Here is a 27,870-nt window from a genome sequence, read left to right as displayed (position 1 = left end):
TCGCTGGCACAGGCTAATGCTACTCCATGGTGTCTAAACTGTAGTCGATAGCTTGGCTCAAAGATGATGCTCTGCAAGCAGTCCATTTCAAAGCGAATGAAGGAAGGAAAGAAGAAGAAAATAGACATTGCAAAAGATTGATGAAAAGAGTGAAAGGGAGGTTAAAGAAAGGGCACTTTTACCAAACAATTCGTCACCTGCACGGTAAGGGAAAAGTGAAAGGGTGCTTGTTCAACCCTTTTACCGTTTACCAGGCTGTACTTTTTCTGCACTGCACAAAAAGACTGAAGAAAAGGACAGAACCCAGAATGTGACATATCTCCACACAGCACCCTGTCTTTCTGTCATCAGTGTCACATGAGGTTTGCTCCTCTGGCTCTGTACCAAATTAGCATTCGACTCATCCTCTGCTCTGTGATGCACCACTAAAAAACCACCGGCAGCAGATAAACATTGTGATCATAGCGCTTCTGAGTGTACAGATTTAAACTTCAAATGGCCAGCGGTTACTTGGCCTTGCCCTGCAGTAGTTTTTAAGGAATAACTGATGCATGGAGACAAAACTGCAAGTAGCATGCTGACATGCAAACTGACACATGTGAAATATAGCAGTATGAAAACATTCAATCGGAAGACTGCGAAGACAACATGAGTTAGTGGTCTGGCTTAAACCCAGTTGTGGTTTGCTACAGTTTTTGTTCTGTGTAGGCGGCAGAGCCCACCTGAGCCGAACCCCTGGGCCAACAACTCTACTCAGTGGGTGAGGGGCAGCTGGGCTTCTAGTCAAAAGGTATAGCAGAGATTTTCACACAAAACCAAAAACAAGCAACAACTTAAGTGTTCAATTCAGCTTATGCAAACGTTAATGGAGAGAAGCAAATATTTTACTAATTCTCAGAGTGCTAAGGTTCAAACAGGAAGGTGGGGTAGGGGGGTCTCATCAAGCATTCCCTCTAATATTCCATAGTACACTCTGGTTTCACAATTGAGTAGTTGGGAACCAGTTTTCCGAAGGTAGAAATAGCAAGATAGGGGGCGGATCTGTACTTACAAAAGCACACTCAATATGTATGTGTCTCGTGAGGTTTGGACCATCTTTTTTCTTCCCACCCGAAGGGCAGGAGACAGAAAGGACAAGTGACTGTTGATGGGGATGGCATAAACCAAATAATGGTATGGAAGCAGTTGCTGCAACAAGCTAAGTAAAGTGCATTACCCAACATGCCTCCTGCAACTGATAGGCTGCATAATGCACTCAGAGAGTCTATATGCTTGAAACATTTGAAGATATCAGTACAAGATGAAATCCAATCATAAAATCCCCTGAATCCTCTTAGTATGACAATCCCCCACCTCTACTTGGTGCATAAAGGGGATAAAAAGATCAATCAAATAAACAATCATAGTGGTGTCTGAGCTTTACCTACCTCAACCTGATGACTCCTGAAGAATGGCACTTACTGGATGAGATGCCCTAACCCTGCAATTTGGGTTTATTTAATAACATTTCAACAGACATATTGTCTGCCCTCTCATCCTACCTGTCGTTCTTTATGCAGATCTCAATCCATCGTTGTGAGCACAGCAGTGATGCTTAACTATTCCAGTAAAGCCGTTAACAATCCACAAGGCATTAGAGATGCTATTGAGCATGCTCCAGTTGAGCTGAGACAGCAGTCTCAGTCAGGTCAATGCTGAGCAATGCAGACTTCAGGACTAGATGCCTAAAAAATGCTTCCATCATCTTTACCTCAGACACGAGTCCCCTGGGTATTCATCCTAAAGCATATTTGGACAGTACTAGTTTTCCCTGAGAAAGTCAGGTAAATTTGTGTTTCACATATGTACTTTCTTTAATCCCAGCCAAATCTGACTCTGCTACAACTCAAACATCATTGGGATTTGGGAAAATGAATCCCATCATAAACAGCTATTTACTGTAACTCTAATTTACTGATCTGTGTTTTTCACACCTTGTCTCTATCTCGCTTGAGCTGATGTGTGTGCCAAAGGGTGTGTCTAATTCAACTCTGTTTGGGAAAGGTGTGTTTGCTGGCACAGATGACAAAGCAAGGTGAATGATGGAGTTTAGAAAGAAACAAACACATTATGCCGCGTTTCCACTGAAATTACCCAGAACATTTGTAACAGGAACTTTTTTCCCCCGAGACCTGTTGCTTTCTGCATTTCCACCGCGGTCTAAAGTACCAGGAAGATTAGGCAAATAGACTGGTGACGTAGGTCTCCGCACATTTCTCAATACAAAGGACGCTGATTTTGGACGTGCATCCTCAGTAGTTCGGACTTTGCGCATTTGACTCGGGAGTGTGATGTCCGCGAGCTCGCCTTGGCTACTGCAATTTTCCTCACTGTTTATTTACAATAAAACGAAATAGGATATCAAATACCACTGCCTCCTTTTGTTTTCATTTGAACATAATAATAGCTACAGAAATGTACTTAGTTCAGGAAAATGTGTATATATACAGCCATTACAATGAAATGAAATATTATATTAATTTTCTTTTTTAATTTTCATTTTAACATATAGATAAATTGAATATAGACCAAAAATCACCTGTTAGATTCACCCAAAACAAATTATATTTTATGTTTAACCACTAAAGAGACATCAGAGCCAGCGACACATATCAGACAGTCTAGCTGAGGTGAGGCTGCTCTCGGCGGATACATGATTACTGAGCTCCCGCTGATCGCGTAGAGCTGACCGTCTCCGAAATCGGTGAAACACATTTTTAAATAGGCGCTGTCTTTATGAACAAACCACATATTTGAGTTTTAAACAACTACATTCTTGCCTGAAATACTTTTAAAATTACATTTCATGACACAATAACAGTAATATTTTGAAAATGATCTGAATAAATGGTGGCTGAAATCACAGTACTGCGTGAACTCAACCAATCAGCATGTTTAGCACCCAAGTCCCGCCCCAAAAGTTCCGGAACTGAAAAAGTACTACCTCGTAGCAGGAACTTTCTGAGGGGCATTATTTTACCCGGAACTTTATTAGTTCCTGGTTCCTGCGGTAGAAACACACCGAGTACTGTCCCAAAGTCCCTAGTTCCTGGGTAAAGTTCCTGCGGTGGAAACACGGCTTTCGACTTTCTTGCAATTCAGACAGTCACAGAGCAAGGACATTGTGGAAAAGTACCTAGATACTATGCAAGAGAGTTACTGTCTATTTCTGTTGCTAGTTTTTCCCCTTCTTCTGAATTAAAGTAACCTTGGCCTTATTTTGTGCAAGTAGCTAAAGCAGAGGACATAATTATTATGCAAATTGCGTGCCTCAACTCAAGTTCTCAACTCTAAACAAGGGTCTCAGTTCAGTTTGTTGAGGACTATTTACCCCATGTTCTGAGAAAGTCTACCAACTGCCTTTGCAGACGTGGATTTGTCACAAACACTCACATTTAGCTGTCTGCAATGGCAAGGGCATGGGGAACTCAGGAAGAAAAGTGGTGTCATGTGCAACAAATTTCCCCTGGTTCAAATGAAGCCCTGTGGTAGGTAATCATTGTCTATGATGGCTGCAAATGCACGGCTTCCAGGGCAAATATTCCCATTTAATCATTCAGACCATACGTTTGCACAAAACATGTCAGGGGTCAATCAAGGTCTGTGCTTGGTGTAATTCTGACCCTTCCTGTCCTCATGTGTGAGCGATGGCGGAGCAGTTCCCCTGCAGCTGCCAGAGCGGTGCTCCACATTGCAGTGTGGTATTTATAGCCGATGAAACAGCTCCCTGTCGTTGGCCACTGTCAAGTCTGAAGTTGCAAAAGCAGTCAGCCAAGAACCTACCAGCAAAACACACAAGCATGCATACACATACAGACTATTACAATCTCCAAAGGGCTCTGAAGAATGACTCATGGTCCTCCTTGTCCTGGGAAAGACAGAGTTAGTAAAGACAATGGCTGGGTCGTTCTTTCTTGCTGCCCAATGCTGCAGAACTAGAATGGGGAAAGAGTGCAAATGTTCATCATGTGGAAAGCTACATGGTCTGCCATTAGGATCCCTGCCAGAGATTTCATCCATGTGATTATCCCACCCCAACGCAGCTACTCGCTTCATCACATCATCCATCTCATGCAAACACACACACCTGCACTTGTACACGCTAGTCCCTGCTGCCCAATCCCACACCTCTCTGCCGTTCTAATCAAAACCTATTGGGAGAGACTTTCCATCTCCTGCTCAGAGAGGCAGACTACACTATCATTAAAACTGATCAGAACCTCTTTATCCCCGCCCAATGCCCATATTGCTATGGAAACTCAGCCAAGAGTAGTCACCTGATATTGGCAGAACAGAAGAGATGAGCATGGGGAGCGGGGGAGGGAAATGAGATTCCCTTCACTCCTGTCTGATCCGTGATTTTGAGCTTTATTACAGCCCCCGTCCTGACCTTCACTTCACAGCATGGGGCGAATGTATGTTAAGAAAGTAGCAAAGCCCTGCACTCTATTACTCCTCCATTCAATCTCAATAAAATGAGCATAAACCAGAACGTCTTTTCCTGGATTAATAATTCTTCTTCATAATTCACCCCAGGAGACGATTATCTATCGAGGGCATTATTAGATTTCTCAGTTCATTACTCAAATATGACAAATGTGACAAGACAGACATGCCTACAATGGATTTCTGCTGGGCTTAAAGTGTGCTGTTACATGTTCATGTGACTATGGCAACATCTGTAGTCACTGCATCAGTGTCCTAAATTTAAATAACACAGAACAACCCTTTATAAGCAAAGGTAGCATTTGATCACATGGGAATGTGAAGCGACACATTATGGAAATCTCATAACCACATATTATGTTTTTAAGTTAATGTTTCACAACCATAATTGTGTGAGCAGAGTGAGTCAGTGCAAAACACGGAGCTGCAACGAGACTCCCGGGGCCTATGACAAATTTAATGCATATTTAGGGATCACCTGTCAGTTGCGATAGACTGAACAAAATTTAAATTAAAAGCAAACTTTCAACAAAAGAGATGATTATACAACATCAAAAACTTACATCAATTTTAATGCTAATAAAATACTGGAGTAAAGATAAACTTCACTTATGGTTAACTTGAGCAAGATAAGGCCACATCACACCCTGACATATGAACTTTATAACCAATTTCCTTTGTCTAAATATGAAAATGTGAACAGATGTATTCACTTCTCTGTTTAAAACTGGTATCTATTCAGAGACCAGCATGAAATTTGATACTGCACTGAAAAAGGAAGCATACAGTAATTGCCACCTTAGCTGTTTGTACCTGATCTAACCCTTAAAAAATGACTTAAGTTGGTGAAACTTAGTGCAGACCTTTATATTGTTACATAATGCATTTGATTCTGTCATATTAAATTAATTTAGATGTAACCACATTTTACATTAACTGACAAAACATGTTTAAAACTCTATTTGTGGATTTGTTTTAGAGTGATTCCCTAAAAAAGGCCTCTAGCTAAATGAACCGCCCCTTAGGGAAGTTACAGGGACTGCCATTGGCTAAGACTGCTCTAAGGACCCTGGCAAGTAAACATAGCAGAGGAGTGTTGAATTCATTCTCTCAGTTTGTCTGACTACACTGTAAAATGTGAAACGTGTAGGAGTGACTTTTACCTGACCCATGAAAATGAATTTTCTTGGTTTCATATAATATAGTCAGACTGATTCAGTCATTATTTGTTAGCCACTTTACAGGTTACTTGACAAACATATTCTCCAGTATACAATTGAAAAGTGCTAGTCTGAAACCTGCCATTTATAGCATATGTTAATATACAGTATTTACAGATGTGTGAAATAAAATGTTCATATTGTTGTATTTTTTGCTGCTCTAAGGCCAAACGGTAATGCAAATCAACTGACCCAGGACAGATTTCGTTAATTTTTTGATAATGACCATCCGACTTGAGAGGAATAAAATCTCATCATTTCTATCCAGAAACCTAAGCTTCTGGAGGTATCAATTATCATGGCATATTTAATTAATTCCAAGTCAAGCGAGATAAGCTTCAATGCAAAAAGTATTATTAAAGATGTATGAATGTTGAGACAATGCACACAAGTCCAAGTAGATGTGATAACACACTTGACTATGAAAGCTCGTTATCGGTGTATGCTTGGAAGAGCAGGGACTGGGCATTATGACCGTACATCTGTAGAAGACATTGATTTTACAAGGCTCTTAAGAGTGGGAAATGTTTCCAGTGCATCGATTAAAACAGCAGATGACATGACGGGAGATAAAACCACATAGTAGACTTGAAAGAGTGAAGCCAAATAGTCATAAGATGATAATTAATGGTGTCGATCCTGAAGTGTGTCTAATGGATGTGATAGGAGTGGATTAAGTAAGGAAAAGCACTGGCGGAGACAAATAATCCCTGTGCTGTGATTTCCACATATATGCCTTCTAGTTAGGCAGCTCACTTTAGCTAATAAGAAATCAAACTGATCCAAGTGCAGTTGAGAAGCATAACCTTTGACAGTTAGAATAGTGAAAATACTTGTAGGAACTGCATTGGGAAAAACAGTCATCATCATAATAATGACTTGTATTGTTGCAGTAAGGTTTATTGCCTTCACATTTTATTTTATTTTTTATTTATTTTTTGCAGGATAGGGACAGTTTGCAAGTCTGGGACTCTTGGGACACCCGAAGCGTAACATAGGTATAAGTTAGCGCACTGCCCACAAGGCTACTAGCGCCCACACGTCATGATTTTTAAAAGGATAGTTCACCACAAAATTAAATAGCTATTCCAAATCAGAGAGGCAAACTTTAAGGATTCTGTCAGCTGCATATTTACATGTAATTCCAATGAAGGGTAAAAAAAAAAAGGGTGTGTAAAACTTCCATAAAAGTAATCTACTTGATTTATTGCACTGTATTCCAAATATTCTCAAGTCATGTAATTGCTTTTTAAGAGGAACATATTTGTTATCTTTGGTTCAACTGATTCATTGAAAAGATATGACTCAAACATATTTCTGATATACAAATCATTTCTTCTCTCACAGTGATCAAGGTGGGTGTCAAGATTTTGTAAACAACCACTCAAATTCCATTTTGTTCCATATAAAATTGACATCTTTAAGCACAAAACCACTTTGAAAATAGCGTACGAGATATGCAGACTACTTTTATGACACATTTATTACAGTTCACAGGCTTGACATTTTCTTTCCCCATTCAGTCATTTGATGGAAACTACATTCATACAGGCTTAAAACAACAAAATGAAGTTAACTGAATTTTATTTTGGGTGAACTGCTTCTTTAAACATCATTTCGCAGTGTTCAGTAACTCGCTGACTTCTTTACAAGGGTCTAAAAGTAAACACTCCGATTTCTGCAGCGACTTGATGTTAACTTGCCTTTCTCTTTCTACCCACATTAAAATGGACACGCTACTGCTGTTGTTATTCCCGCTAAATGTCTGACTCACATTCCGGGCATTATTCATTTCTTGATACAAACCATTTATTAATAATCTCGTCTGGTGTATTCGTGAACAGTTTCGTTTTGCGCTATATGGTGTGGATTCACTGAAAGTAGTCTTCCTATGTTTGGCACTGCTATTATCATTCACAATCGTCTTCATCTCTTTCTAGTACATAAAGACATTATACAGTGTGCCGTGGTCGTGATACCCACAGAATAACTGTCTGACCAGAGCATACTTCGCTATCACGGCGCGAAAACACAATACGCTCGAGCTGCAAAGCTGACCGTTATTTTTGTCGTTCAGCGGTCGAGGAAGCTAGCAACAGGCCGGGATGGAGCGAACTCGCAGGTGAGAAAAACGTCGATTTCCTTAACATAACGCGGTCGTATGTAACGGCGACACACTTACCTTGATTTGGCACTGGCGTACTTGTATCTCCACAGCGCGAATGTTTTAACGAAAGGGATGCTAGGCGAGTCGTGGCGGAAACAGGAACTGGGGAGACTGACTGCTGCTGTCTGAATTGTCGCTGCTGGGCTCTTGAGGAGGCTGCTCGGCTGTCACTGGGCTGCACTGCGCATGCGTGTGTCAGATAAACACGATACAAGTGCTCCTCGGCACTGAATACAATTTCTTGGATCTCATTATTCATGGTTTTGCCAGCGTAATGCGACTGATTTTCTCCGTACAAATGTGACAAATAGTCGTTTCACTAATGAGACTGCAGTCAAAGCAATTTAAAGCGACCGGTCGTGTGGGATTGTATTAGAAAAGAATAATAAAAAGCCCACTATTATGCAAATGTAAGACACTCTAAGGGTATTTCAGATTAATACATATTACATTTCTTATAAACGTCCAGTCTAACATGCAGGCTCGAAAATCTGATGTTCAGTGTTTCCACTCTGAACATATTGTAGCCTACTGGACACTGAATTCTTGTTTGCAGTTTATAGCTAACATTTTTGTAGCATTTTTTATACTTTTACACACATGCATGTTTGCATTTGTGTTTTACTCAATATTTTATTGAAACTCTTGGCTTGTTTTGTGATCATCATAGCAATTGTACATTTACTTATTGATGCAGAATACTATTGTTTTAACATTTAAAACAAAACAACGAGTTAAGAATTTTAGAGTTTTAGAGCCTGGCAGGCCAGTGTTATAGACCTCTTGCTCAATGGAAACCTATTTCTACCACATAAGAAAAAACATCAATGCTTTGAAAATCATAATTACTGCATGACATAAAACATCATAATTATAAAATAAAGAGTCTAAACTATGGAACACAAAGTCATAATTATAAGACAAAAAGTAACAGTTAAGAGACGTCACAGTTGTGAGATAAAGGCTGAAAGTATGAGAAAATAAAATTAAGGTTGCATTTTTGTCACAATTATCTCATAATTTTGACTTTTTTATAATTAGGATTTTTGGCCATTATGTCAGTTAACCATTTTATTATAATAAAAGTGTAGTAACCATGTTTTTGTATAACCGCAGCTTTACTACAGACACCATGGTTATACTATGGTTAGTGAAGTAATTGTTTGTTTGTTTGTAAAGGGTTTTATATTATAGTTTACTAAACTATGATTCATTTTTAATTTTTTTCTGGTCGAAATGGGTTCCATATTGGACTGTTATTAAAGGCATCTAGAAGAATACACACACACACACACACACACACACACACACACACACACGCGTTTACTTAGCTATCTAAATGGGGACATTCCATAGGCGTAATGGTTTTCATACTGTATAAACTGTATATTCTATCGCACTACACCAACCATAAACCCTAAACTTACCACTTACAGAAAACTTTTTGCATTTTTACAATTAACAAAAAAAAATAATAATAATAATAAAATAAAATAACTTTGTTTATTTTTATACCAGTTTTACAAATGAGGACGTCCCCCAAAGGGAGACTTCTGAAGACTGTGTCAGGTTTAGCTCAATTCTGGGTACAAATTTGTCCACAAAATATGGTTATGAAGGTACACACACGCACACACACACTAAATCGAGGGTAGTTTAACTTAATTATTGTTACATCACTCCCACCCAGTGGTCTGACTGCGGAATCACACCATGAACCTCTCACTAGGTTTAACAGATCTGGACCAGTGCATATACACTAGTATTATCAAGTATTAAAATGGAAGTGTACGGAATGACTATACAATAAAATATACAGGCCTGTATCTTATAAAAAGTGAAAATAGCATTGTGAGATATGGCTTTGTTCAAGAGACTTTAGTATCCTTCAAAAGTCGACAACTATAAAAAGCAAAAAATAAAAATATAAAAAATAATAATATGATATAACATTGTGTGATATTATTTAGTTTAAGTGGAATAGTAACATTAAATTAAGCTATTGTGTCTATCTATGTATCTATCTATCTATCTATCTATCTATCTATCTATCTATCTATCTATCTATCTATCTATCTATCTATCTATCTATCTATCTATCTATCTATCTATCTATCTTGTCTGTCTGTCTGTCTGTCTGTCTGTCTGTCTTTCTGTTTGTCGCTCTCACCGTTCTCTTGGTTGCCTATTTTCTTTCCCTGTGCTATCAGCATGATGTTTGTGTTGTCACGCGGATACGCGACTCGTGCCACTCAGAAGCATCACTTTGCGCACGCGCTTTGCGGCGGGGCAGTTCCATAGCAACCGTAAAGAACAACATGGTGAGTTCCCATCGTATTTCTGCTTTAAATACACATTATTATGTTATGTTACTGGGTTAAAATGCATTGTTCAAAATCAGGAAATAAGTTGTTTGTTTTATAACAAAACGAGGTCATTACTCTGGCTGGAAAAGAAGCTGCATCAGTGTTCTTCACTTGTGTCTGGCGGTTTGCAGCAGATAAACATTTAGCCACCTCGCTAGCTTTTAGACATTAGCAAATTAGGTTTTAAATTTACAGAGGTTTTGGTTTATTAAGTCTTAAAGGGGCTACATATAGGATACAGAAGATGTCAACGTAATGTCAAAAGGATAGCGAGCTTAGCAACTCTATTATTATTGAACGTTGAAGCGGATGATTTTACTCTAACGTGCAGTAGAATATTCATAGAGATATAACGTTAGAGAAAAATGCATGTTATTATACATATTATACACAAAAGTATCATATTACCTTTCTGTTAGTCATCACGAGTGTATTATGTGTATTTTCAGGCAAAAGCAACAACTATTAAAGAGGCCCTGGTGAAATGGGTAAAACATTTAGTTTGTAGATGAACTTTTCCAAAACTTTTAACTCATTAAACATTACTAGTAAACATGTAAGCTCTGCTCTCTGTCAGTCAGATTATCAAAATTGATTTCATTTTGTTATCTAAGGAGGAGAAAACGGGGGAAAAAGCGAGCGAGGCAACAGCAGTAAAGCTTTATGGTCAGATACCTCCCATTGAAAAAATGGACGCAACTCTCTCTAATCTTGTCAACTGCGAGTGAGTCTAAATACACAGATCCAATTTTTAGTTCATTTTCGGTTTCACTTTAATTTAAGGTGTCCTTGTTACAGTGTGTAATTATACATTTAAGTGCTGAGTAATATTAATTAACTACATGTACTTACTACTTTATGGTTAGAGATTAGAGCTTGATTTAGGGTTACTTGCATGTAATTATGCATAATTTATTGTTATTATAATAGTAAGTACATGTAACAAGGACACCTTAAAATGAAGTGTTAAAAAAAACAAAAAAAACAATGTCAGTATTTGTCAGATTTAATAATTTTCTAATATACTTTCATTGTATGTTTTGACCTACCTAGGAGATTATCCTTGTCTACAAACTGTATTGAAAAAATTGCCAACTTGAATGGTCTAAGTAAGTAAACTCTTTAAATGCATTTCTGTCAAGTGCATTTGTCATGATTGCTGAACAGTTTATTTAAATTTTTTCTCCTAGAGAACCTTAAGATATTGTCCTTGGGGCGGAATAGCATCAAAAACCTTAATGGACTTGTAAGTAAAGAAGAAGAACATTAATTATATCGTAAAGAAGTGGACATCTGCTTCCTTCTAACTCCTCTTCTGTCCCCCACAGGAAGCAGTAGGTGATACTCTGGAAGAGCTGTGGATCTCTTATAACCTCATAGAAAAACTGAAGGGAATTCACGTCATGAAGAAACTCAAAGTCTTGTATATGTCTAACAACTTGGTCAAGGAGTGGGGTGAGCATGGAAGCTAGGTTACTGAGAGACCAGTAGCAGCTTAGTCATGGTACATCAAGAATGAGCATTTTATGAGATTGTTTGTTTCTTTAGGGGAGTTTCAGAAGCTGGCAGATCTTCCAGCATTGGTGGACCTCGTCTTTGTGGGGAACCCATTAGAAGAAAAGTATTCTGCAGATGGTAACTGGATAGAGGAAGCTACTAAGAGGCTTCCCAAGCTTAAAAAGCTAGATGGTAAGCAGCATATGTTAGTTAAACAAAAAATAAAACACGGGTGCAAAAATTACCTTTGATGATTCCTCATAATTTTCATTTTTAGGAAACCCCGTTATCAAACAAGAAGAGGATGAAGGTGAAGGGGAGAGCTAATGCAATTCCTTTAAATATTCAGAAGTTGGTGCATTTTTTTATTGTTCAAACACCAGCATTTTAACTATTAGAAGTCTGTGCAATATTTCTATTTATTTATTTTTTTTTATTAGGTTTATTTATATGGAATGAAGCCAAAAAAGCTAAATCCATTTTCTTGAGCTTTAACACTTTGAATAGATTTGAAAAGCACACACTTGATGCGTTTTGTTAGCCTTAGTACAAGCGGTGATATACAATCATAATGTAAGGGTTTTGCAGAAAGACAGATTGGATGATACTCATTACTTACACTGTAAAAAAAAATGGCCATTGTTACTTTAAAGAACTATTTCTACCTAATCTAACCTGTGCTTAAAAATAACTATGAAGAATTAAAATGAACACCACTATAATATTAAATAATTTAGCATAACTTTCGATAAATTCAGTAAAAATAATATTTTCGATTTGAATAACCACTGAAGTTACCGCGTGAAGGACATATTAAAATTTTTATATATTAACAAAACTTTTCAGGGAGATCAATAACATGTTAGATTGTAACAGTAAATACAAGCCAGTGACATTGAAGCAACTACAGAATTGGAATGATTTATTAAGTTTGTGACATGGGCTTATAATTGTTTCAATTGGTGATGCTATGTTTTAGTATGTCTCTATTAGGAGGCTACTTTAAAAGTTCAATCTGAAGTTGAATAATAATTGCAAGATTTTAATTTTTAATTAAATAACTTTTGTAAGTGGCATACTTTTTGTAATAAATTTGTTTGGACAAACTAATTTGCAGTTAATAGTACAGTTTCATCACTAAGTGTATTGTTAACACATTACATTGTATGTGTTGTATTTAAAACAAGTTGCACAATGAGAGCAATTTAACACTTTGTAGCATGACTCCATAAAGTAAGTTAAATGTACTGTGGCCGAATAAAGGCACCATAACTAATACTGTAATTAAAAAGTTGTCTGAATTTGTTTCTTGTTAACAATTTTGTACATGTGATTTAAAATGTATATTTACAATTTTATGCATGTTTTATTGTTTTTGATCCCTCTACATGTTTTTGTTTACTGTGTTTCAGAAGAAAACAATAAACTAGTTTGTCCTCTGCTCAAGTTATATTACCATTCATTATTATTATTACCATTGCTTTGAATGTGTGGTAACACTTTACAATAAGATCTCATTTGTTAACATTAGTTAATGCATGAACTAACACGAACTAAGAATTATGAATATTTTTACAGCATTTATTAGGCCCAACCTTTGTTAACGTTAGTGGAATGTGTTCATGTTCATGTTAGTTCAGAGTGCGTTGGTTAATGTTAACGGATACAACTTTTAATCTCAAAAAATGTATTAGTTGATGTTGAAATTAAAATGAACTTATATTGTGTTAATGTTAACAAATGTTATTGGTATTGTAAAATGTAAGCAAAATATGTCTTTATTTAGGGGTGAGCGTCGAGTCGTAAACAGTAGGTGGCAGTAAAGTTCTTTACAAAGTGAAACCACACAATCTTCCTTTCTTTAATTACTGGATTAATTACTAATTAATCTGACTTTACCCCCCAGCAGTATATGACCTGTCATAATTATTATTGCATTTTCATTTTTCAGTTCATTACTGATTTGTGAATGTATTTTTTTTTTCATTTTAAATATATTACCACAACATAACATAGATAAATATACAACATAAAAAAAAATAAAAAATAAATAAAGATAAAAAACAAATCGAGTAAAATCAAGTCCATGCAGTATGACGTATCGAGGTGGGCTGTCTACAATTCCTATTGGTCAGGATTTACGTCAATCATGTAGAGCGCCAAATCAACAATAATCAATACGGCCTGAATGACGCTCAACTAGGAAGTGTCTGTTGCCTAACAACTATTGACGTTGTAAACATACTAACGTTACTTGTAAAATGTCGCGCGAAAAGAGTGTTAAAGTGAAGGAAGTTATTTCTTCTCTCTGTAAGTTACTATCTGCATTAAGCGTCGAGTCGATACCGACAGCTGAGGCATTCAGGAGAGCTAAATTCAACAGAAAAGATGCGGTAAGATGATCATTGTACCTTAGTACTATAATGGTACCACTTCTCCCTCCCTCTCTCCCTCTCTAATGTGATTCAGGATAATTTGATAGATAAGTCATCATTAGCTAGATTATCCCTACTTAGTGTGCTCAATATGTGTTTTGTTTTCAGGCAGTGGACATGTGGAGTTTGTTAAGTGGGCTTCTGCAGAGAGTTTTTGCTCTGGATTGTGCGTGCCGCGACTCTAAAGACCAAGATTTTGGTAAATTGATCATTACAAACAACTGCAGTCCATGTGTAATGCATTATTGTTTTTACAACCCACAGTGCTGTGCTTGCAGATGTGCAGCTGCTGTTTGTGAGGAGTGCTCTGTGTCACTGTGGCTATGGGCCCCCTTGGGTGGTGGGGCCCCAGCCCCCCAGTCACATTGAAGAAGTGGGGAGCCGAGATCAGCTCTTGGCATTCGGATGGGTGTTGTCATCAGGGAATCTACTGGACTTCCTGCTGGCTGAGAAGGTTCATCAATTAGACACTCTCTCATCTGCACCAATGGTGAGACCTTTAGTTTTGGTTATCCAAGCAAGGAACAGATTATTAATTTTATCCCTTTCTTTTCCCTATTGATGTCAAGTGTTATTTTATGTAAGGCCAGCAGAGAGCAGGATAACTGTATTTTATGCACAATTGTGCACATGGTCAGAACATTGACTTTCTACTACTTATTCTTATTTTTAAATAAATAAAAAAAAAAAACTATCAGCAGCCTCTCAAGAACATTACACAAGATACTAAACTGTTAACTTGTTGTTCGAATTGCTCTTGGCTGACTAATCTAATTGACTTTCTAATAAAAAAGCAATCATGAATAAAACACATAAATAAAATCCTGTTTGCTTTTAGGATCAATTTTAACGCTGTTTCAGGCTTTTTGAAAGTCTAATTGGTTAAATCCTTAAACTTTAATCTAATGGAGGCGTTCAAAGTGTCAGTTTCTGTTTCAGTAGTGGTGCTTGCTAAGACAAGCATCACTGTTACTCATACCTAATATACATTAGATTAGCATATAACTCATCCTACGCTGTTTGTTCTACAGGCATGAGTAATATGCCAAGTGCTTTGTGTTGAGTAGAAGTATGCTATTAAGATTTGAAGCATTCTAATTTAGAATTTGCGATTGTTTTATGATAAAAGAGTGGAAAAAACAACCATAAGCTTAGATAGGATTGATCCAAGTCCTATCTAAGAACCAGGGCCCGGTTCCCCAAAACGTTCTTATCGCTAAGTAGTTCTTAACCTATTCCTTAGCCTCTCTCTTAACCTTATGGCACGGTTCCCGACACGTTCGTACGCTAAGTATATCTTTTGTAAGTCACACTTTCGTAAGGTTGGTCTGGACCATTCGTAGCTCTCTCTTAGCATTGTTTGAGCTCATGACGCTACTGTACAGCAGTCTTTAGAAACCAGCGCAGCGAAGTACAAGTCAAACTATGGTATGTTGACAATTTTGTGGCTCAACAATGATTTTCTGTTATTTTTTAAGACTCATAATAAATTATGTTCGCAATGGATACAGGCCTATTTATGAAGTTGACTTTATGTGGTTAAAGAACTAATAAGGTGGTAATTAGCCTAGGCTTTTTCGTAATGTAATTAAAGCGAATTGGCAATCATTTTTTTGATAATTAAAATCTGGCAAACAATTTGGCTCTAAATGGCTAAGATCTTTAAATGGGTAAGCATGGTGGTGTCCAGTAAGCGACCAACTATGGCAGCGATCCAACGTGTTCTTGTATTGAATCAAAGACGGAGCCGGACTCGGAGCCGTTTAGTCCATGTCAGTTTTTTTATTCGGCAAAACTTAAGCCCTTTTGACATTTTGCCTGACGTGGCTATATTAAAAAAAATCCCCTCCCAAGACAACTCATTGTGGAGCAGCTGGACCTTCCCAGACCTGCGCTGACCAGGCTAACGCGGCGGAATTCTGCTTTAAGCCCTGAAGCCCAGCGCTACTTTTTCTTTTTGCTACAGAGAGATTCATCGAGGTTGTGGGAGAGGGCTACAGCCTAATCAAGACCTCCGTGTTGAAGTGCGTCCACACTGTCACCAACGCCCTTCTGCGCCATGCCGGGGATTGCATCCTGGTGGATGGCACTCATCCCTATTGCCAATCCATCAGTGAATGATCAGGCGTAGGCTACTTATCGCGAAAGGAAGACGCGGCCATAAACGTGCAGGTTATAGTGGACCATAGGGGTGTGATATCTGACCTGGTGGCAAGGTCCAGCAACACTTCAAGTTCCTCTGACGAGAGGCTTGGTGCCCTTTTTTACGTTGCTTCCCCAGCATATTTTGTATCTAACACTCTCTCTCTCTCTCTCTGTTCATTGTAGATAGGTTGCTTTTTATTAAAAACATAAACCAATTGCAATCAATACCGCATTAAACAGAAGTAACTGCAGTTGCTTGCCAATCAATTCTAATTGTAAAGTACCTTGCCATTAATATAAAAGTGTATTATATAATTTTTTTAAGTCGTTAAACCCATGTCAAGAAGCGGCAAAGTGGCACAACGGGATGGATGATTAGCGAGGGATACCCGGTTTGTCTTACCGTCACAACATATCGTGTGAACATTACTGACCCTTTGATAATTTAATTTATAGTCTATATTTTACTGATAACTTAAACTATGTTAAAATAAATGTTACTGTAATAATTTGAGGAATGTTTCATTTGCATAGAACGTGTTGTCTTTCTTAACGCTGTATTGCACCTTCGCGTAAAGTGGAAAATCGATTCATGAGCAATCGATGCCAACTAATTCAGCACCCTCACTTTGGACAGCGCTCTTGTAACGTCGGACGTAAGAGGCAGCGTGCTAAGAAGCTTCCTAAGGGACACTTCGGGGAACACACTTAGAAACATCAACAACTTTGGTAAGATATATCTTTCGATGTCTTCTTAGCACGCTAAGAGTGAACGTTATCGGGGAACCGGGCCCAGAATATTAGAGACTTAAAGGTGGGCTCTTTTGTTTGGAGCAAATATACTATAAACGACACAGAACACCACAGCAATGACATAGCAACACCCTGGCACTCATTTTGTGAGTGAGTTTGGCAAGCACTACTGACTTAAGTTTCTGGTTTCACTTCTCTTCTGTTCATCTTATGTATATATATTTTTGTCTTATGTGCTGTCTTGACCTATCATTAAAGAAATGTGTCCCTTCTCGTTTTTGTATGTATTAGTATCATTAGTGTTAATAAGGATTTTATTAACTCTAACAATACTAATATATGTATCATTTGCATGAATAAAATCCTTAATGGCCCCAGTATAACAAAGAGTAGCAAACTCTGAAGTAGATTGAATAATACAGACTCTGTTATTTAATACGGACATTTATATATTTTTAATAGGAGAGAGTATTGCATTTTTTTCATGTAGAAAGGATTAATTAAAATGATCAAAAGTGACAAAGACATTTCAAATAAATGCTCCTCTTTTGAACTTTATTTTCATCAGGGAAACCTGAAAAAAATGCATTAGTGTTTCTTGAGCTCCTATTTAGTATATTAGAATGATTTCTGAAGGATCATTCGACACTGCTGAAAATTCAGCTTTGCCATTACAGGAATAAATTAGCCTACATATTAAAGTAGAAAACAAACATTAAACTATAATAGTATTTTACAAAGTAAAATAAAGTTTATAAAGTTTTTCTGTATTTTTGATCAAATAAATGTAGCCTTGGTGAGCATAAGAAACTTCTTTCAAAAACAATAAAAATTCCCCAAACTTTTTGAAAGGTAATTTAATATACTGCTATGATTACCATCTGAAAAATTACATAAATGAATCATGTGTTAAGCTGTTAATTACAAAAAAAGATCAAGACATTATTATTTGTTCAAGGCAACAGCCCAAAGTAGCAATTCCTGTTTTATGGGTTTAACAAAGCAAAATTAAAGTCTCCCCTGGAACCAGCTTGGGGTTCATGCCTCCCCAGGGGATAAATCATAAAACCTTAATCTACTGCAGGATTTCTTTATCTTTACTTTTGTATTGTTGGGTTTGTACCATTTCCCTCCAGATGTTGTTTCAGTATTAGAATGATGCTTGATGGCCACTGTAATGATTTTTAATGTCACATTTGTGAACATCTAAGATCGCTCAGGGTCTAACACCAGAACAGCTTGACGTAGCAGCACATGGACCAGGAGCAGATACCACAGTGAAGAAGGACCAGGTACTACACGCACTGCAGTGGCAATATGGGAAACTGAGGCTCCAGTGGAAGAGCTTACTCTCAGCCCAGGAGGAGAGGTCCAGATTCACCCATAGGGCAAGTCACTAAAAATAGAATCTAAAATAATGATGAAAACAGCAGATTCAGATGTAAATGCAGAAATATAGCAATATCCTGTATTTTCTTTCTCTAGGTTATCTCCAATATCCGCCCCTCTGCTGTCTGTCAGCCTCACACCACTGCTTCCCATCACAGCAACACAACGTCAACTTCTCTTGACAAGGTGACATGAAAATGCTTGAACATTTTAATGAAATATTGGCATGAGATCATGTAGGTCTCAAGATTTGTGCATTAAACACTGTGCAAGCGTTATGAGTTCGGCCCCTGATCATTGTTATTACATGACAAGTGACTCCTTTACTAATTTAGATTCTCTCCAGAGATTTCTTGTTGCATTTGTATTCCTTTGGTGTATGGTAAGTGCTTCTATCCGTCATCAGAGCTTGTGGTGATCAGCGTTCGATAATAACTGCCGTAAGCTAGGTAACAAGCTCATTTGAATCGGCGAATGATTGCATGCAGCTGTCAATGTGTTTCATTCCGTGGCTTATTCTGGAGAAGGTTGTAATGATGCATCCACCTCTATGTACCTGCCGCCCCGTGCTTTGGTGTGACAGATTAATAAGGTGGGAAATACTGCTTGTTTGAAGAGTTTGGATACTGATCTTTAAAGTCAAAAGGCCCACGCTCTCCTGTTCCCTTCCTCTTTCCCCTGCTCTTTAGAGGGTTTGTAAGAGTATTTTATCTCTGGGAAAAAGTCTCCCTCCTGACATCTAACGAAGGGGCTGTTTTTGCTAGATAGGTTGTTTAAAAGTGTATAACAAAAGTGTGAAAAAGAACAAGTGTAAGAAAGATAGTGAAAAATAGATATTATGAGTGCTTTTTAGATCCTGGTCCGGTATTGTTTTTTCCTATCAAAGAAATTATTTGGAACAGTCATTGTAGTCAGCACACTCAGAATTTTTAGTTCAAAAAGTAAAATGCAGTAAAACCTACTTCTAATCTAGTAAACCCAGTCATGGTATGTTTTCCAGTTATTTGCTACATAAACACAGCAAGGATGTATTAAATTGATCTGAAATGACAATAGATTTCTAACTTTTATAAATAATAATATATTTATAATATTTATAACTCAAATAAATGAATTTTTCCAATAAATGCTGTTCTTTAGTATTTAAAAACATGTACAGTAAATGTAATTTTAAAATGTAATAATATTTCATTATATTATTGGTTTTACCATATTTTATGCAAATAAATGCAGTCTTACCAACCCCAAACCTTTAAATGGTAGTGTATTTTTATGAATTAAAATTGTTAAATGCTAAGTTTATAATTATATGTTTATTAATAATATATATAATAAAAAAATTAACTCATTTAACAAAAAGTGATTATGCAGACGACATGTTGAATCTGCATTTTAATTGATCAGTGGGAATGGATGGTTATAAGAATGGATGGATTGTGTAGTTGATTAAAGCTCATGCCATTTTATTCTTACACTCATGAATAGTAACACATGGAGCGGGCATGAAATTGGCCAACTAACTCATCATTTGGCAACTTAATGACTTTGCTCTATTATATTAGATACATAACCAATGTCCAGTTCTCTTGTAGGGCTCATTGGTCATTGTAGTCGCTAGTGAAGGGTTTGGGGCTGTGCACATTCTTATGGTTTCATCAGCCAATCTGTGTTGTCATGACATCATTTTTGTGTGTAACTTCACAGTAATTAATCATGTATGGCTCAGGTAATTGGCTCAAAACCACCCAGCAGCAGAGCCCAGCACCCATGATGATGAAAGATTGCAGATTATAAATCGCATACATCAGGGTCGGGGGTGTCCTGTTTCTTAAGTAATAGCTTTCTCCAGGTATTCTTCAGCTTTCTCCACTCCTTGGCCTGTCAGACTTTACTATGTGAGGTATACAGTGTGGGATGTGTTCAGACACAGGCTAATAGATCACTCTTCTCAAGCCGTGTAAGTTCCGGTGGGCAGCTCAGGGATCTCTCTCCTTCCCCATTGCCCTTCAGCCTGTGTGGGGTGCTGAGAAGAGTTATCAGCCTAAGTCCCTGGAGTGCTTCTGTCTAACCGCAGAGATTTGAGGTATTAGCTGAGCTCCTAAAGGAAAAAAATTGCCCACGAGTACAGATCAAAGCGGCTGCCAAGGGTGCACAAAACTGTTCTTGCACTGCAGGGCCACTGGGGTTTTTGTTTTAAAAACAACAGAGCTTCTTCGCGTGTAATCCAGATTTTTTTGTTACTTTTTATTTCAGGAACTGGAGCAGATAAAAGCGTTCAATGGAATTCTGGAGGCATATCTGGATTGGAAACTCCACGAACCTTTATTCTGGTGTTGGATGGTACGTCTGCTGTTTTCCACGCAGGAATGAATTTGAGATTCAAACTCATGCTCCTTTATCAAATATTCTGTTTGTTCACGCTGTCACATTGCTGTTCAGCCCCAGGTATTTATGCATGGCCGGTTCATCCAGTTCAATGAGTGTGATTGTCAGCATGACCGAATTAGTTTACTCTGAAAAGTTACCAATGATGCTAAATCTAATATGTACATTACCCTACTGTTGTTTGAGAGCCAGACTGCCAGTCTGCCCACAGTAACCTTGGCCAGCTTTGAGTTGTCACTCACAGTGATGCTCTGGCACTCCAGGACTCTGAATCTGCCAGACAAGAGCCCTCACTCTCACTGGCACCTCTCCAATTTGAAATGAAGTTGTAAAGAATTCCCCGGCTAGCAGAAGTGGGTCCTGAGCACTTGGCAGGGGTTTCATTTTTCACTCGCAAGTGTGCATTTTGAAATGAAAAGGAATGTTTTAACTGCTATTCAGTTAGAGCGGTGAGCTCACGGGTGTCTTTGAGTTGGACAAATGGAGGAAGGCTTTTTGTTTTCCTACTTCCAGCACATCATACTATTGAAATGATTACTTTTTCTTACGGTTCTTTTATGTTGAGCCTCGATATAAGTCGATATAAGACGCACAATCAGAATAAAGGGCATTGTGAGGTTTCAAATAGTTACAATAAGCTCTATCAAATTGAGTTGTGGAAATACTTTAAACCCCGTTAATTCAATTTTTGGAGCCTTTTAGTGAGAAATTCAATTTAGACTTTTGAAACGCAGACAAAAGTTCCCCGGTCCAAAGAACAGGAAGAAGGGGAATGGAAATCAAATAGCATGCCCACTGCATCAATGGGAAATCTATAGTCCTTGATGAAAGCCAAACATTTTGTGGATGGAGAGCTATTTGGGCAGGGTTGTTTTGTCACTGTCCACACAAGATTGATGGAAGCGGCTCTTAAGCTTCAGCTGTTGGTTGAGCCGCTGTTGATTAGCACAGGTTCTTAAAGAATTGATTTTCTCTACAAGTGCTCGTGCAGAGTCTGACTTTGAGCGAACTGGATCATCTACCAAAAACAATTTTACAGAGTTATTTGGGACATTTTGTAGCACAACTGTTTAAACAAGAAAGCAGTCAGTGGTGCTTGCTGTTATTATTGCTCATATGTAGAGTTATTAGTTTATTCTAAACTCATTGAGGCCACACAGAAGAGGATAACTTTTATGATAACTATAACTTTAAAGTTTTAATAAATGTTTTAATACAGTGTAGATATTATTCTTGGTGTGAAAAGGCTTTTACGTGGAGTATTATTCTTAAGCAAATTTGTCACTTGTTCAGACATGCGTAAAACCCCCAAATTGTGTTTTTACAATTAGTTTGGTCTTTCTTATATGAATGCAACAATCACAATCTGGGACTAGTTTTCCATACAACAACATACCTCATACTGAAATGTTAAGATGAGGGAGTAGAAAGTTTTGTACACGTCACTTTTATGAATAAATTTTGGTCCTTTTGAAATGTCACTTTGTGAAAGTGAACAAAACAATGCAACAGCTGGTTCTGCAGGTAAAAATCCCAATAATTTTTTCTGTAGAGGAATTGAGGTTTAACAGTTTTTTTCCTTGTGACTCTGAAAAGAAATCTCGACCAATCAGAGAAACACTATGAGCAAATTGTGCTCTTCAAAAAACAAAAACAAAAAAGCTCTTCAGTGACCACCCACTTCCATGAAGCACTGCAAATTACATAATATAATATTATGTCCCTACAGTCTCAAATTGAATGATTGTATTCATATGCACATTTGCAATAAAACTGAAATTTCTATATACAACATAAACAACTTGAAGTTTCTCTTTTGTTTTTAATGGGATTTATGACATTCACAGATCTTCATGGCATTTTATTGTATCTTTATTTACACAGTATTGTATCTTTGTATTTTTGTTTTGTACTTTTTTGCTTTACATCAAAGTTTGTAATGTTGGTTTGTTTCATGACGTATAACTGAGTCTTTTTAAAATCCCTATGGGATTTTCAGTAGAAACTGGCTTAGCACTGTTGCACAGTTTAGTTTGTTTCAAAACAAAATCAACATAATATTGCAGGTCTTTGTTTTTGCATAGCTAAGAATCACTCATTTTCCTCAGAAAAAAAAAAATAAAATAAAAAATAAAAAGCAAGTTCAATTGTGATTGATTGCACATTAAAGAGAAACCTGGCCAAAAAAAAAAGCTACACATTATGCATGTTCTGACTGTAAATGAGAACCAGCAGCAAACTAAGTCTTCTTATAGCTCTTTAGTAAATTAATCCAAAGACTGTAATTCTTTTTGCAGATCTAGCTAATTTGGCATGGCTTGAGCACAATGCATCTCAATTGTCTCAGAAGGGGTGCGTGACAGACCTCTTGCACTTATGCCTTTGTCTCTGCAGGACAGTGTGATCGACAGCTCTCTCGCCGATGTGTCTGAGGAGGGGCCTGTCGATTGGCCACCAGGGGAGCGGGCTGTCACGGTGAGGTGTCCCCACAGCGACGAGACCAGGAGAGCAGTCAGACAACTTGACAAGATGTTACTAAGGCTGCAGACAGAACCGAGGGCCAGAAGAATAGAGCAGTCCACTCTCACACTCACCCCACAGGTAATGACCGCCCAGCAGGTGAGATTTACCCGCATAAGTGCTGACGGGAAGGCTTCAACTTATAATCAGGTCAGGATTGGTCTGCTTGAAGTTTATAAAGTATTTCTTGTTACCTTTTCTATTTTAATGTTGAAGTAGTTTTATTTTACACAGAATATTGGCAAAACAAAAATATGAATGCATAAAAGGAGAAAATATGAATTATTATTATTTTTTTAAGTATTTATTATTATGCTAATTTTCTATGCTCATTATACTTATAATTATTGTGGTAATTAATAATAATAGTAGGGTATATATTTTTATTAATAATAGTTAATGACCTTAATGGCCATCATTAAATTAGAGGGATTGTTCCCCCAAAAATGAATATTCTGTCATTACTTAGCCTCATGGCATTCCAAACCTGTAAGATCTTTGTTCATATTTGGAACACAAGGTTATTTTTGTTTTTGCTTAGTTTTTTTTTTTTGCAAAAAGTATTCTTGTCATTTCATAAAATTATGGTTCTTGTTCTTGGTACCTTTCTGGGCCTTGAACGTGGTAGTTCCCTTGCTGTCAATGGACGGTCAGAAAGCTCTTGTGTTCCGAAGATGAATTAAGGTCTTTTGGGTTTGGAACAACATGGGGGTGAGTAATTAATGACAGAATTTTCATTTTTGGGTGAACTATACTTTTAATAATAATAATCATCATAATAAGTATTCCTTTTCTTCGGATTTCCATAGGCACCGATTCCACATTTGTTCTGTGCTTGTGGAATTTTTATTACCGGTTCAAAGGTTCTTCCAGCAGATTGAGAGGTATTTTAATATCTCTTATAATAAGGGAGAATAGTGCTAAAAGAATTATAAAAACTAGTTCATCTCATCATTGAATTCTTTTTTTTTTTTGCCTGAAGAAATTACACTTCATTGTATGAATATTCAATGTGGTTGGTTCAGTGGATAATTAGGTGGTCCTTGTGATGTGGTAGATCTAACCTGTTACAATACATGACCGCCTGCCATAGTGTCTGAGAATGAAATTTCTTCACATCAATTCTTAACACACTCCTAGTGATGTAAGAGATATACACTGACATTTCTACTCCCACGTACTTGTTTATCCGGGTTTCCACAATACCTTTCTTTTTGATATTAGTATCCATTTGATGTTTGATCAGTATTCCAGTCTGCTGAAATCAGTAGTCTTAGCAAGCTCTTGTTCTCATTAGGGGCGACGTCAAGGGGCTTCTTGGCTCTCTGAAAGTCAGAGAATGGAGGTGGAGAGGAAGGTTTCAGGCTATTTAGAGGGTCTACGTCTTACTAACACCTCTGCAATCACATCAAGAGGCTTTTTGCCATGTCTCCAGGATCCACAGCCCACAAAGCCACCTCACAGGTTCCACACCGGAGAACCCGGCCTGGCAGTGACAGCTGGGAAGCTCCAGGCATCGACGGCTCTGAATGAGCTGAGGGAGAGAGAGGCTGTACTGCAGTGGCAGCTGGAACGATTGAGGCAAAATATGAGAGTGGAAATGCAGAGACAGGCCAGCACAATGGAAGGTATTGTTCTCATCCCACCACTTGAGAGATAAACACACTTTTTGTGTCACTGTATGCACTGGGATTCTGACATAAAGACTGCATTTTGAGTCCCCGAATAAGGTGAACATATTAGTTTTTCGCTTATTCAGTGGAATTAAAACTCTTAACGTCTGGACATTATGAATTAGAGAATGGTTTATTATCAGTTATGTATTTAAAAAGACTGCCGCAATGTGAATGTCTGTGCATGGGGGAAAAAAAGAAAAGAAAGAAACTTCAAGGGCATTTATCATCTATACTTCAATACTTGCACTGAAAAATATTATTTTGACCACTGAAATGCATCAAGCCACACTCTGAAAAACAACTCCAATAACTCAGACTCAAGCAAATGGCTGACCTCTGTACTTCCGTGTACTTTGCGGTGTGCTAGAGAAAATGGAAGACATTTGAAATCATTTTTTTAATGCATGCCGCTTGCAGAACAGCCTGCAGTTTTCAAAGTAGGTCATTCTTTTAGTTGCTTTCCAAAACCTGTGAAAGTTAGGATCGAAGTTTGGGAAAAAAAATCAAACCTTGCAGAGATCTGAGCCCAGTTTTACTGAGCGGTTCATAACATGAGATGATTTTGCCTTTCAAGGCCAAGTCAGTTACTATCAGCCAATTGGTGTGGTCTCGATAACATTTGGAAAGCTGTAAACAAACTAGGTGTGTGAGATAACATGAGCTGTTGGGCCAACTAAAGAAGCTGGCAAAGGCTGCTGTATTAGCTGATTAAGAAAGTCATTTCCAACACCGAATTTCATTAGGATTATAAACAGAAATCCTAATCTAGATGCTGTACAGAGCATGACGATTTCTAAAGGATTTTCTCTCCATTACCTTCGGCCTTCTTATCTAGGCAAGAATTGCTGTTTACAGCTGAGGGAATGCAAACACACAGACTCGGCGGGTCCATTTCCCTGATGTTTGATGTGTGCCCTAAATGACCTAAGACTCATGTAGCTGGAATTCAAGGTTATAATTATGCTATTATCAAGAGGGTCAACCATTGTCAAGCCAAGAACTGGTGTGGGTGGGTTCCTCTCTACCTGGAGCTCTCTGATGAATATTTCAATAATTAGATGCTGCAGATGTGTGAAACAGGTCTAAGCGACGCATTTTCTCCTTGGCATCGATATTAATAGGTTGCAGTTTTCACACTTCATGTGTAAGGTGGTGTTGCATAGCAGAATTGTTGCAGGAGTTGCTCTGCAAATAGAGTTTAAAAACTGAACCTGCTTTTTTTTTGCATGCTGATTGCGAAATGAAAATGTAGTTTCACCTATTTATCAACTCTGTATTTTATACTATGGTCTTTAAATAAACAATTTAAAATAATGATGAAGTGAACTACTTATTTGTTGTTTGACAAAAACACTAAATGTTCTAATCCGATTGGCTGATTTGTACACCACTCCCCTGATTAAGTGCACACAGGGTTTTTTTTTTCTTTGTTGTTGTTGTTTGTTAGTTTTTATCAGTCAGCTTAGAAACAAATGAAAATCTTCCAAATCGGAATTTTCCAGAGTTTGCCAGCTTATTGACATCGTATTAAACAATGATTGTTTAAAGCATTTAGTTGTTATTTTAGTATCACTGATTTACTATTATAGTTTGTTAATATTTCTAATTAGATTTTTAAAAAATATATATATATTTAAGGTTTAATTTAAGTTTTTAAAGGTTTTTTTTTTCCATTATGTATGTATAATTTTTCATTTTTTTTTGTTATTTAGTTTTAGTTATTTTGGTAGTTCAAGAAACTAAATGAAAATGAGAAATGCTATCATGGCAAGGTTTATATATATATATATATATATATATATATTATTATTTTTTTTTTTTTCGTTATTTTATTTAAAGTGAAAATGTGTTTATGGTTTTAGTTTCAATGATAATAACCCTGCTTAATACAAAGGCTTCTAAATATCCATAAGCACAATTGTATATTTTAAAATGCATGTAAACAATGTATTTATAGAAGCATTTTACATATGATCAACTTTAGGGATGCACAGATGTTTATAAATACTTTTTGGTTAATAGAATATTTAAGTATTGGAATAAATAATTGATTTTAATGTAATTACATTTGTTCATTCCATTTATTTAACATGTTCACTTGATTTGACAAAAATGTCACTATATTCTCTTCAATGTCAGGTGCTGCATTCATTTTATCCAAAACTTAAAAAACTCGATTATCATTTAATCATTATTTAATCAAAAACAACAATTTCCCATACCATTCCATCTTGTTAGTTTCAGCGTATATCCAAACATACAAAACATTCATTTGTAAACGTTGTGCTCAAATTCTTACGAATTATAACGCGATCAGGTGGTCGGGATTTGTAAATTATTTACCATTTGGATATTAAATAAAGTCCCTTGCCTCATGTAAATAAATTGTATTATGATTAAGAACAGTCTTTAATAGTTTCTCCAATAACCACTGTATGTATGTCTGTTATCAAAGGAACTACTCAGTGTGGCAACCCAGAAATCACAGTTGGCTGTCTGTGTGAGAGCTCATGCTGTTATTGCGTTAATGTGCTGCAGATGTAGACCCAAAATCACTGCTGTCTGCTAGTCCTCTCAGTCAGAAGCCTGATTAGACCTGTCCCCGAGCTCCAAAGTCATTCCTCCAGTACTCATCCAAGCCAGTCCCAGCACTCTTTACTTATTACAAAACGCCAGCTTCCATTGGGGGATAAGCATGGTACCGTAGTGTCACAAATGAGAATGTGGCACAGACAGACAGTGTTTCCAAAGGCACGGTGCCTAATGGATGGCGACAGGGTCAGTACGGCACTGCTGCACACTCCGCCGCTGCTCATTTTGACAGGAGGCCAT

General features: G+C 37.3%; 3 protein-coding genes across 6 annotated transcripts in view; 2 read left to right on the top strand and 1 right to left on the bottom strand.

Moving 5' to 3' along the window:
• Positions 1–10,665, bottom strand: part of fut8a (fucosyltransferase 8a (alpha (1,6) fucosyltransferase)) — a 92,347-nt gene extending 81,682 nt beyond the window's left edge. For 2 of the 4 annotated variants that reach the window (XM_059520612.1, XM_059520610.1), the window contains exon 1: positions 7,888–8,044. The gene's annotated coding sequence lies outside the window, so the exon portion shown is untranslated. Of the gene's footprint in view, positions 1–7,887; positions 8,045–10,646 lie in introns of those variants that run through there. The other 2 variants (XM_059520611.1, XM_059520613.1) reach the window with 2 other exon arrangements.
• LOC132112897 (dynein axonemal light chain 1-like) lies at positions 10,080–13,181 on the top strand. The gene is made up of 8 exons (XM_059520618.1): positions 10,080–10,193; positions 10,688–10,726; positions 10,853–10,962; positions 11,292–11,347; positions 11,429–11,484; positions 11,567–11,693; positions 11,787–11,927; positions 12,013–13,181. Exons 1-8 carry the CDS (start codon positions 10,191–10,193, stop codon positions 12,060–12,062), a joined length of 582 nt encoding a protein of 193 aa, XP_059376601.1. The 5' UTR covers positions 10,080–10,190; the 3' UTR covers positions 12,063–13,181.
• A 678-nt stretch (positions 13,182–13,859) lies between these two features.
• LOC132112893 (tubulin epsilon and delta complex protein 1-like) lies at positions 13,860–26,352 on the top strand. Its single transcript, XM_059520609.1, has 8 exons — positions 13,860–14,128; positions 14,279–14,369; positions 14,449–14,660; positions 18,280–18,456; positions 18,554–18,643; positions 20,711–20,797; positions 23,237–23,443; positions 24,660–26,352. Exons 1-8 carry the CDS (start codon positions 13,997–13,999, stop codon positions 25,020–25,022), a joined length of 1,359 nt encoding a protein of 452 aa, XP_059376592.1. The 5' UTR covers positions 13,860–13,996; the 3' UTR covers positions 25,023–26,352.
• Positions 26,353–27,870: the final 1,518 nt, after the last annotated feature.

Source organism: Carassius carassius, chromosome 32, assembly GCF_963082965.1.
Source record: "Carassius carassius chromosome 32, fCarCar2.1, whole genome shotgun sequence".
Taxonomy (NCBI): Eukaryota; Metazoa; Chordata; class Actinopteri; order Cypriniformes; family Cyprinidae; genus Carassius; species Carassius carassius.
This window is presented reverse-complemented; position numbering and strand designations above follow the sequence as displayed.

What these genes read in the sequence shown, in the direction of transcription:
- LOC132112897 (XM_059520618.1), top strand. An exon ending in CAACTTGGTCAAGGAGTGGG is followed by an intron (nt 11,694 to 11,786) that starts GTGAGCATGGAA and finishes TTGTTTCTTTAG; the next exon opens with GGGAGTTTCAGAAGCTGGCA. An exon ending in CAAGCTTAAAAAGCTAGATG is followed by an intron (nt 11,928 to 12,012) that starts GTAAGCAGCATA and finishes TTTCATTTTTAG; the next exon opens with GAAACCCCGTTATCAAACAA.
- LOC132112893 (XM_059520609.1), top strand. Translation starts at nt 13,997, where the DNA reads ATGTCGCGCGAAAAGAGTGTTAAAGTGAAGGAAGTTATTTCTTCTCTC. An exon ending in CTTTATTCTGGTGTTGGATG is followed by an intron (nt 20,798 to 23,236) that starts GTACGTCTGCTG and finishes TTGTCTCTGCAG; the next exon opens with GACAGTGTGATCGACAGCTC. An exon ending in CTCTCACACTCACCCCACAG is followed by an intron (nt 23,444 to 24,659) that starts GTAATGACCGCC and finishes TGTTCTCATTAG; the next exon opens with GGGCGACGTCAAGGGGCTTC.